This window comes from Eleutherodactylus coqui, chromosome 1, assembly GCF_035609145.1.
Source record: "Eleutherodactylus coqui strain aEleCoq1 chromosome 1, aEleCoq1.hap1, whole genome shotgun sequence".
NCBI classification, from domain to species: Eukaryota; Metazoa; Chordata; class Amphibia; order Anura; family Eleutherodactylidae; genus Eleutherodactylus; species Eleutherodactylus coqui.
In genome coordinates, this window is record NC_089837.1 from 353,281,407 (window position 1) to 353,293,316 (window position 11,910).

The 11,910-nt window shown below is 45.5% G+C and overlaps 1 protein-coding gene across 4 annotated transcripts in view; it reads right to left on the reverse strand.

The window, feature by feature from the left end:
* The window catches only part of GTF2I (general transcription factor IIi), a 90,168-nt gene extending 84,141 nt beyond the window's left edge, over positions 1 to 6,027 (reverse strand). For 2 of the 4 annotated variants that reach the window (XM_066577069.1, XM_066577060.1), the window contains exons 1-2: positions 5,962 to 5,987; positions 2,020 to 2,119 (exon numbers count right to left, since the gene is read on the reverse strand). In XM_066577069.1, the coding sequence (XP_066433166.1) occupies positions 2,020 to 2,119; positions 5,962 to 5,969 (108 nt within the window). In that variant the 5' untranslated portion in view covers positions 5,970 to 5,987. Of the gene's footprint in view, positions 1 to 2,019; positions 2,120 to 5,829 lie in introns of all 4 variants that reach the window. The other 2 variants (XM_066577086.1, XM_066577077.1) reach the window with 2 other exon arrangements.
* Positions 6,028 to 11,910: the final 5,883 nt, after the last annotated feature.

Below are 11,910 nucleotides of genomic sequence, written 5' to 3' on the forward strand. Positions count from 1 at the left end.
GCATTCAATCCGTGCACGCTATAGCATGACAAGAGTTAGTTTGGCAACTACCCAATACCATATTATATTGGCATGATCTATGATCCATGAATGCTTTAGTCTATGTGAGCTGCAAAAGTCCTGCAATTTTAAATATTCTCCTAAGTGTTTTCATTTTTAACTTTGGTGGGGGTCATAACCAATAGGCCTTTAGTTGCTCTTGGGCAACTCTGGTCTTCTTTTATTGCTCTACAGCCTCCTGCACACAGCTCTGAGGACAGGTGTGTGATTCTGGGACCTGTGGTTATACAGGTTTCCATGAGCACAGCTTCACAGGTGAGGGTTAATTGAGCTGGCTGGGTGTGGAGTTCCTCCTGCCAGCCAATCCCCACGGGTCTACTGCATATATATACCAGTCCCTCTGCAAGAAGAAGCTGGTATCCCTTCACTCTAGCGTTTATTTGTCCTGCAGGACTGTGTATGTATTATGTGTGTGAACAGTGTTTTGTCCAGTGTCTGTACAGGTGGCCAGAAATTAGGTGTGGATAGTCCTGTTCTCTGTGTGTTCTGTTTTGCATGGTACCCCTAGTGTGTAGCCCTAGTGACTAGTGTGTAGTCATCTCTGGGCTAGTGAGGCCCTTAGGTTCCAGTGCGGGGCCACCCTTGTCGGGGCAATCGCCCTGCTTGAAGGTTCTGGGGGATGAGGTCTCTTTAGAGAAGGTACCGCGAGACAACGAGGACCCTTGAAGTGATTTGGCCAATTAACGAACAAATACCTCATACTTATTACAGCAATTCCATCTGCTTATGTGTGAGGGGATGTTTGGTGAGCGTGTTGGCCGTTTGACAGTTCTATTTTATGTCTGTATGTGAGTCCAGTATGCAGTTCGATGTCCCTTTGGTGTTCCAGCCAGCACTTCCAGTTAGAACGCAATACCACTCCGGCGTTCATGCTGCTGCGAGGTGTGGCTTTAAGGCCTCCTTCACACAGGCGACAAAGTCCTGCCATTTTATCGCGTTGCTACAATTCTACAAATCGCATGTATGTAAAGCCAATGCTTTCCTATGGGTTACTTCACACATGCGATGTTTTGTAGCATGCGACAACCCCACACAAAAACCTCGCAGGTCTGGCGATATCCCGCAACTCGTGAGGTTTTGTAGCCCATGTTTCTCTATGGAGCCTTCCTCTCTGTTGCATCGCACAAAAACACGATTTTCGTGCGGTGCAATGCAACTTTAACAGTAGGAAATCCTATTGTCAATGCCAAATCTAAGTCCTAGCTGCAGAAAAAAGAAAAAAAAAAAAACACATACAATTGTTCAATCACAGCCATTCATTGAGCACTGGCTGTGATTGGCTAAGCGACAGCCATTCACAGCCAGCGCTTCCAGGAGGCGGGGATTTTTCAATCCCCGGCCAGAAGATGAAGAAGAGAAACAGTGTCGGGACCCGGGGAGAAGCTGCGGCGGCGCCAGGACAGCACGGGAGAGGTTATGTATACCTTTTTTTTTCTTTTCTTCAGCTCCAGCTTATTTTTTCGGGGTAGGGCTCATATTTCAAGCCCTCCCCCGAAAATCATCGCATGTGGTGCTGAAAGTAGCGCAACTTTGTAGCGTTACATGCGACTTTGTATCGCTACAAAAATCGCTGTATTGCCGCAAGAAGACACAGCTATATTGCACGGACCAGCGATGCGATATCGCTGCGATTTTCTCGCGGCAATGCCGTGTTGCCTGAGTGCAGGAGGCCTAAGGGTCATAAGACCATTATGGGTGCAGTTTCCATTTGGTTAGGGCATCTGTACAATACTCTATCAATGCTTAACCAGATGGCAAATAACCACCCTAATAGATGAACTTTCACTTTCTGATGAAAAACGTATATTAATCAGAGGAGAGGGACACGTATATTAAGCTATTCTGCACCCAACAGCTCTGCGTTATTAAGGCTTCCAGGTAAAAGCTCCTTTTACACGCTTTACCAGTCTGGGACAGGAAATCTATTTTTTCTGAAATACAACATGCAACATATTTTACCATTGACTCCAGGGAAGAGAGGAAATGTTGAACTGCCTCCTTGCTTTCCAGTGTTTCGCTGTGCATGGACAATATGGGTGATGTAAAGTCAGCCATTTCCCTGTTAAGAATAAAAAAATGCAACATTGAGATTACACAATATACTATAGCCGGCCATGCATGTTAAAGCAAGGGTCCCAATCGACAAACTCTTTTCTACTTGAGAATGGCTGCACAGATGTAACTTTAATTTTTCGGCTTGGTGGGTGTCACTTGGTTTGGTAGCTGCAGAGTCTTTGTGCTGAAGCTTATAGCCTGGGACATTCATCATCTCCAATTGCCTACGTCCTCCTGCAGATGATTCGCAGGATTCCTCTATACTACAGATGTGGGAAATGTTAACTTAACATTTAACACTTTATGATCTACAATGTACTACAACGCTGTGAATGGAGTCATAACAATGCACCAGTCAGGTTAACGATTGCTACATCTGTACGCACTGCAACTTATGAATATCCTGGACTATATAGCACAAGCACAAGGTAGCGCAAACTATATGCTGTGTTATGCTACAGCAGATGAACATTGATTTTATGAAAAGCACTGCAGCTAACAAAGTAAGTGACCCCCCCCCTGCTGCACTCAGGGACTCTGTCACTAGTCTATGCTGTCCTCAGATAAGGCAGCATAAAGATGGTGACACAGTCTTTTTAATTGGAGTTGTACCAAAATAGACTTATCATCTATCCTTAGGATAGATGATAAAAGTCTGACTGGTGGAGGTCTCATTGCTGAGACCCCCACTAATCCGGAAAATGGGGGCCCATGTTCTCACTGCAGGCTTACTGTACACACCTGCGGTAACATGGAGACTGCCTTCTCCTTCGGGTTCTCAGCTGTGACTAACAACTGACAATCTAATCTGCTTCTGATTGATTGCAGTGACAGGGGTTTTAATCCCCCGCCGTATTTTTACTATCGTCTGGTATTAAGGCTGCATCCACACGGGCTACAAAACATCGCTCATGTGAAAGAACCCATTGGAAACCATGGGCTTCACATTGCAGCAATGATTTTGTAGCAATGTTTTGTAGCCCATGCGGATACAGCCTAAAGCCCAGGACCAAGTGCCATCAATTTACAGAGCTTGGTCCTTAATGGGTTAAATTAAATGGAAAAATGTCTCACTTTCACCTGCTGATATGTTCTATCCTCCACTGTGAATAAAATATTGTTGTATGAGATTTCCCAAATCATTGCATTCTTCTTTTCATTTTACACAGCACCCCAACTTTTTTGGCATTGGGCTTGCATCTTGAGCTGCGGATTTTGATATGAATACGGACCAAATTGCCCTGTCAAAATTCGCTGAATTTACTATGGATTTTGATGCAATTATTACTGCAGAACAGCTGATTTCAACCTTTTAGGCCTCCTTCGACCTGGTACCCGGCTGGTGACCCCTGCCTACCTGTCCAGCGTCTGCTGAAAGATGCGCATGCGCAGTAGGCGCCGGCGCTCTGCAATGACACATATTCTGCGATACTTCCGCAGTGCTCATTGCGGAAGTGCCGCAGGACAGACGGCTTCCATTGACTTTGATGGAAGCTGGCCGTGTGTATCCCACACAAAATCATAGCATGCCGCGTTTTCTCACTCGCAAACGGAAAATCGTAATCAATTTCCGCTAGTGGGCAGGAAATCGTATTTTGCCATAGCATGTTATGGGCTGGATTTGCTGCGGAATCCCGCTCCGGATTTTACAATGCAAATCTGCCCGTGTGCAGGAGGCCTTATCTGAAGGGGTGATGTCTGGTGGGGATTTGGATGTCACTTTTGCTGCTGATGCGGATTTTCCACAGTAGAAATTCCGCCCCATTTCCGTAATGTGTGAGCATACACATAGGCACTTTTTTTTGTTGTCTCCAAAAAAAGGAGCGCTCATTTGTGGAAAAGGGGGTGTGGCCAAAAATGTTGCAAAAAATATGCAAAAAAATTGCACCAAAACCTGGTGCAATTTTTTGCCATAAACTAAGCCAACTAAAAGGTAGTCTAAAGTAAGACTAGTCAGTCTTAAAATTCAACATACAGATGGTCCCCTACTTACAAACAGGTTCTGTTCCAGTAGCCTGTTCGCATGTACATTTGTTCATAGGTCCGAACAAATGTCTGTATGGAGGGGATCGCGGGTGGTTCCCGCTCCATACAACGTCGGGTGCCGGCTGTTCTTATAGCGGACACCCGGCGGCTGCAGTTCTGACAAGCCGCTCCGCTCGACGGAACTGTTAACACTTTAAATACCGCTGACAGCGGTATTTAAAGTGTTAACTGTTCCGACGGGCAGCACGGGGCTCGTCGAAACTGCTACCGCCGGGTGTCTGCTGTAAGAACAGCTGGCACCTGACATTCAGGGGACCCGTACAGCGTCCCACGATAAGACCGCGGGACGCTGTGTGGTTGCTAGGCAGCCGGCGGCCTTCTGAAAGGCTCCAGGGCTGCCTATGCAGAGTGCCTATCAGGCGCACGGCTTGATAGGCGCTCTGCATAGGCAGTCCTAGGGCCTTTCAGAAGGCCCCCGGCTGCCTAGCAACCACACAGCGTCCCGCGATCTGAGCGGACAGGCCTGTCCGGTGCCTGCACAGTATGATGTAATGCCGTAGCATTACATCATACTGTGCAGGACAGATTGTTCGCAACTTGCGAAGTTCGTAACTCGAACGTTCACAAGTCGGGGACTATCTGTATTTATCATCTAGCATGAGTCACTATGATAAGCTGTTGTATTTTAAGACCACCTAGTCTAAGGCCACTCTCACATGCTGTCAGCAAAATGCCGCGATTTTACTGCCATTTTTGTACACAGGTTACTGCCTTGGACAGCGGGTTTTAACGCATCCCATCATTTTGCTGGGTGATGAGGTGCGTTAACCGCGGTCAAATAGAGCAGACAGCGTTCGAAAACCGCGACGTTAGAAAACGCACAGGTCCACGAGGCTCCATTGAAATCATTGTGACTCTTCTACTGCGATTACTGCGACGTTGAAAACAGCATGGTAATCATGGTAAAAAAAACGGATGTGTGCATTGTCTGAGTTTTGCATTGTCTAACGTTTAGACAGTATTATTAAATCTGCCCCTCTGTCTTCAGGAGTTGTTATTTGGTATTTTAGGTACACGGCAACAATAAAAGTACAAGTTTACCATAAATAATGGCAGCAATTTCTAGAAAGCTATACACTATTTTATAAGCATGATGGCTGATCGTATTCCATTACTGGTGTGTCTGGCATTATATGGACAGAATGCTTAGAGATACAATGTGGCAAGCATGCCCCTAATGGTCATACAATTATAGTACTGTCATATTATATATGGTCACTGCGGTGCCTAGACGTTATGGGCAGGGTAATAGTTTCTAGTCAAGCAGCTGAAGCTTAAAAATACCTGAAAATTTAGCAGCTATCATTGCTTATAATCTATAGGTAAAATACAGATATATCAAACTAGTTAAAATCATATACTTTAAGAAAAAACCTAAAGTCAATTAAAAAAAATACCTATAATATTATATCTAATCATCTGTATAAGAGAGACTGATATATATTAAACTGATAAACTGCAAATCCTAACCACAAACTTCTGCCCAATCCCACCCCTTTGAGAATAGGCCCCGCCCCCGCGGATTATGCCAGCCCCTCAGACTCTGATGAGAAGCTTTGACGTTCAACACCTCATCAGTGTGCGGGCTGACGATAGGAAGGTACAACAATAGGTGAAATGTAATGTGTGACCCCCTACTATACTACTACACCCCCCGCTGTGCCTTACCTACAGCAGAGACAGAGAAGCTGCTGCGGTGCCGCTGGCCGTGTACTGTACCCACCGCAGAGCCCTCCGCTATGTACATGCGGCAGCCTGGGGTCTCCCTCTCACGGTCTGCACCGTCCCCGGCACACTGACCTCCTCATTTCTTACATTCTTTTTTTTCCTTCCCTTAGCTTTACTGTCCAGTTAGAAGGAAGCACGCATGCGCATCCCCGCGCTGCACCCTGGGAGTTGTGGTTCCTAAACACAGTAGCTGATGAGCGTGATAATGATTGAGGGACTACGTATCCCAGCATCCTTTTGTAGCGACGCGACGTGCAGCACTGAAGAACAAAGCAATTGGAGGTGCCGCGGCCTCGTAGCGTCCTCCAGCTGGAATATGGCTGGCAAGTTTACAGTGTGGACACGGCTGCTGTCCTTGTCATATAACCCTGACCTGTACGGTGGGGGGCGTAGTAACTACATCCCTAGCCGCTGGAGCAGCTATGTACAGAACGGAGGGAGGGTCACACACACTATATATATATATATATATTTATGGCTACAAGTAGAATGCATAGTATTAGCTCAGACGAACATGAGCATGTGGTAAAATGCTGAATATATAAGGCAGAGTTCTATCGCAGCGTAGACTCGCGCCGGGCAGCGATTCCTGCCTGCGCATGACAGTATATCTCACGCACGCCGTCATGCGGTCCTCCTGGTTTCATTTTGTTTTTTAATTTCCCGCTCTTGCCTAGCGATGTGTATAAGCCCCGCATATACACAATGTGATTGTGTGTGTACAGCGTTTTGTACGCATCCACAGAGAACAATAGGCTCTATCCTGCGTAATATTTGGTAAAATAGAACATGCTGCGTTCTCTTTAACTCATGTATCATACGCAATGAAAAAACGCTAGTTTGAGTGCAACAGTGAAAATCAGTGTATTTCCATTGCCGCGATGTAGCGCATATTATGTAATATGCAGTTTAAATACGTCCGGCCTTATGTGTGAACGGTCTTAAAAACCTACTGAAGAATAACACACAGTATCATAATAAATAATACAAACACATGGGTATACATATACTTGCAAAAGTTTTCGGCAGGTGTGGACACTGTGCTGCACAGTAAAACTTCTTTCAAAACCAGAAGATGTTAATACCGTAGTTTATTTCTGCCAAATAACAAACTTCTAAGTGAATGAGCAAAAGAAAAACCGGAATCAAATCAATATCTGGTGTGAGCACCTTTGCCTTCAAAACAGCATTAACTCTTCTAGGTACATTTGCACACAGATTTTGAAGGAACTCGGCGGGGAGGTTGTGCTAAGCATCTATTAGAATAACCACAGATCTTCAGGCCTGCTCAAATCCTTCTATCTCTTCATGTGATCCCAGACAGACTCAATGATCCTGAGACCAGGGCTCTGTGGGGCCACATCATCACTTCCAGGAATCCCCGGCTTTTCCACAAAGTGGCGGACACATGCAAAGAAGTCTGGCTAAGGTCCATGGATAAACATCCCGTTGCAGGACATATCCGGGGACCTTAGGTACATAATTTCATCTTCCCTCATGGATATACGTGAGGGGAGGTGAAACTTTAACTTTTATAACTGATTTTAAACTTTTTTTTTACTTTACATGATCGTCGTTATCCATTATGGTAGCAGCGAACATGTGACCAGGGGTCGCACACCGCTCCCCCTGGTCACACGATCGCCGTTACCACAATGGATAACTGCTATCACGTGACCGGGGACCACATACCGCGGCCTCGGGTGACATCTCCCTGCACTCGGCTACCTTTGCAAGCAGGGAGATTTTAAATTTCCCTGGCTCTCCAGCCTTCTGCACATGGGCCTGACATTTTACGTCTTGCTAAGAAAATTGCCAGAGACAAGAGAATAGCCTAATGGTTATACGCTCCCAAACACAAAATAATAAATTGTATACTTTATTAACATATATGCGCTCAAAAAAAGACAAAGGCACTTTAATATGAAGGAGGCTGAAGTAGATCTGGAGTATGTCCATAGAGGAACTAAGTGTACTCGTATGTTAGCTAGGCAAGCTGAAAGGGTTAATAGAGGTACTACGCCAGCAGCCCGATTATAACTTTTCTAGGTAAGCTGAAAGGTCAGATCCGATTCGTGAGGGAAGATAGAATTTTATTTAACTTTTATGTTTTTGCCATTATCCAACCGCTGGACAATGGCGAATGTGTTAGCAGGGGTCGCACACCGCGCCCTTCATGACAGCTCCAGGATATCGGCTACCTTCGATAGCAGGGAGCTGTCACGTTCACAGACCTCGCGGCTTTAATCTACAGGGCTGGCATGTTTTTACGGCCATGTAGATTAAAGCCTGAAAACACGTATGGTTGGTCACTTAGTCTTGCAGTGTCGCAGGCTACAAAGCATTGCTCATATGGAAGAACCCATAGGAAAGCATGGGCTTCACATACATGCGGCTTGTAGCACTGTTGTATTGGGACAAAATCGCGCAATAAAGTCGCCCGTCTGGAGGCGACCTCAAGACCACTTTCACGCACATTTATTAGAGAAATGTGTGGTTTGTTTATTCTTCAAAATCCTCTCCATTTGATACAGATTTTGATGTAGATCCACAGCAGGCTTCATCCTATCAATTGAACGTGTGAAGTTTGCTGCAGATGTGCATCAAAATCCAAGTTTAATGCAGACTTTGGTTCAATCTTACCATTGCAAACAATTCACACCAAATCCACTATGTGTGAACATACCTTATGGATGTGTTCACACTAAGGCCTCCCTCACACAGACGTTTCAGCGCCACGCTAATCGTGGTATAACGCTCCCATTGCTTTCAGTGGAGCCTCTCAGACAGACGCTCGATTTTCGAGCAGAGTCTGTTTTATTTTGCCCGTTTAGCGCACCTCTTCAATGATGAGGTATGCTAAACTTTGCTGTCGGCCGCAGCTCCCTGCAGCCAAAAGCAAAAGTAAAATCACTGCAAATTGCCACAATTTAAAACGTGCCGCAACGCATGCATGAGGGAGGCCTAAGGCCTCATACACACGAGTGCAGTTTTCGCGCATTAGAGGCTCATGAAAAAAGCGCTTCTATGAGAACCAATGGTTTCCTACTGAAGTGTTCACATGAAGGCATTTTAGACGCGCTAAATTCTCGCACTAATCAAAGATTGGACAAAGCTCGCATCTAAGGTCTGTGGTGTGAGAAAAGATAGGACCTGACTTATCTTTGATGCGTGATGCGCAGGAAGGAGTCTCCATAGACTCTTATGAGAGCTGGAGTGTATGGAAAATAATGCACAAGAAAATGAGATTACAAATCTTATTAGGAGGATTTATGTCTAGAAGCACATTTTAAATCTCCCGCTATAAACTCCTGTTAGTCCCCACGGGGAATTTGGAGAAGCCCCAACTGTTCCCCTTAATCCCCGCGGGGACTAACAGGAATTTACAGCTGGACATTTCAAAAGTGCTTCTGGGCAGCAGGTTTTAAATGTCCCGCTGTAAACTGGGGAGCAGTAGAGGACACCGTCTGCCTCTCTCTCCAAGAGATTTCCCTATAGCGGGTAGAGAGAGGGGGGCAGGGTTACAGGGCTTCCCTGAGAGCGTGGGAGGAGAGGGCGGGGCTAGAGGGATCTGCCCTCTAGTGCTGCCCCTCTCTCTTTGCTATGGGGAATCCATGTGGGAAGCCATATAGCCCCTCCCACTATTTATGTGCTGTGGGGATATCTCCAGAGCAAGGAGAGAGAGAGAGAGAGAGTGGAGCTGTGGGGGATTAATCAATAGCAGGGAGAGACAAATCGGGGCTATGGGTTAATCCCCCATAGCCCCGGCTCTCTCTCCTTGCTATGGGGAAATCCAGCAGCCTCTGGATTTCTCTCCTCCTGGTGCATCTGCACTTTTTTTTAGTGCAGCTGCTCCAGTGAATGGGTGATTTTCACGCTCGGGTCTTTTGCGCATAAAAAATTGCCTGTCCACGCGATTTTTAGCTCAGTATAAGCGCAATATTTTTACGCACCTGCACTGCACTAAAACAACGCCTTAATGTATACAGTGCATATTTTCCAACGCGGGCTTGTTTTTGGAAGATATGCAGCTTACTACAGTAGCAACAAAGTGAGTGAGATTTCAAGAAATCTTATTCACATGCCGCGTAAAAAATCTGCAGCGTAAATTAACCTGCAGTTGGAATTTTACATCCACAACATGTCAGTTTATATTTTGGATTATACCTCTTCAAATGAAGTGGGGAAATCCGCAACAAATTCCATACAAAATCTGTGTGATATATGCAACAAAATCTATCTGCGTTGGACATAACACCAATATGAAGTTTTAAATTTAGCAATATTTCTGGCAGATGCCGTTATCATGCTTAAAGGGGTTGTCTAGTTACCAGGCAACATTGTTGCTATAGCTCCAAAATAACAAAAAGAACAGTATTTACGCCTTCTCTGCAACCCTGCTGTCTTTTCCATCTTTTTCTGTAAGATGATGTCACCAGAAGTCACCTGACCACTGCAGCCAATCGGGGTAGAGACTTCCACTCCGACCTCTTTGTATTTGCGGTACTGACAGCATGCGCCCACTCAGCTGATTGGTCGGGGACCTGAGCGACGGACCCCAGCCGATCAACTATGGATGACCTATCCCTAGGATAGGTCATCAGTAGTATTCTCCCTGGAAAACCCCTTTAAGCATACTGTAGAACAATGATACCCATTCTGGGACTTGTGAACCGTCTTCCCTCTGTGATGTCTGATCCTTTGCCTTGCCATCCTTAGTTCTCCCTTTGAACCATTCCTTGTGGTCACTTTGAGTTTCACAGATGAATGCTTGGGTGACTGCACATGTATGACTGTCTATAAATACAACTTAGAAAACATTCAAGTTCCACACTGAACTGTCAAGTTTGATGCTTTCAAGTACTTCATTACCTTATTATTTAGCATCTTTTTTTAATTGTTCCTTGTTTTTATGGGCTATGTGGCTTCTACGATTTCTTCTCATTGAATATGGCTCATGACTAGAGATGAGCGAGCACGCTTGGATAAGGCAGCTACTCAAGCGAGCATCGCTCTTCTCGAGTAACTGCATTCTCGTCCAAGCAGGCTCGGGGGAGCAGGGGGGGGGGGGGGGGAGAGATCTCTTCATGATCTGTTCGTGCTTGCTCATCTTTACTCATGACCATTTCTCAGAGTTGAATGCAGCTCTCAAGGCAAGAAAGGTTGGTCCTAGTGGGCAGACTTGAGATGCATTTGAAGAACTGTGTAGTTTGGGTGGCATTACTTTTTTAGAGAGAAGACAGTCCATGCACTATAGATTTGTCATTCTGCCTGAATCTTGCTTTTGCATAATTTTTTTAAATCTCTGAAACAGTTTCCAGGCTATGCTGAATAATAAAATCAATATGATTACAACCCCCGAGTACAGTTAGGGTGCCTGCACACGAACGGAATTTCCAGCGCGTTATTTTAGGCACATTATCTGCCCCAGACCGCAGCCAATATACTCCTATGAGGATCCGCAGTTGTCCCCAGACGGACGGATTTGTATCGCGTTTTTTCACGCGCGTGAAAAAAAAATCTGCGACCTGTTCTAATTTGGGTCGGATTCTGCGCGTGAAGCCTCCAATACAAGTGAATGGGTGCGTTTTTTCACGCAGTACATCCGCAGTGCAGCTGCAGATGGAGTCACTGGTTGCTATGACTACAGGAAGTAGGCATGGTAGGAGGCGTCCCAACACACAGCACAGAGCTTCATAGGCAAATTTGTAGAGGGAGATAGGTAGTATTTCTTGCCAATGCAGGATGTAAGAATGCAAAATCTGTAGTAATGAATTCCTCTTGTGAATTTTTTTGCAGTGACTGAAATAAAGTCACGCTGGAGAAGCGCCCGAAAAAAGTTACATGGATCAACCATGCCCACAAAGACATCTGCTCACCAGGTGAAAGCATGTTGCCAGAATAATTTAACGGTGCTCGCACAAGCAAGAGGGACAAAACGGAGTCTAGGTGTTGGTTTTAAAGCTGTTTTCCAAGGAATGGGCAGTTATCGAGGGGTTGGGTTTACGATAAGGGGTGTCT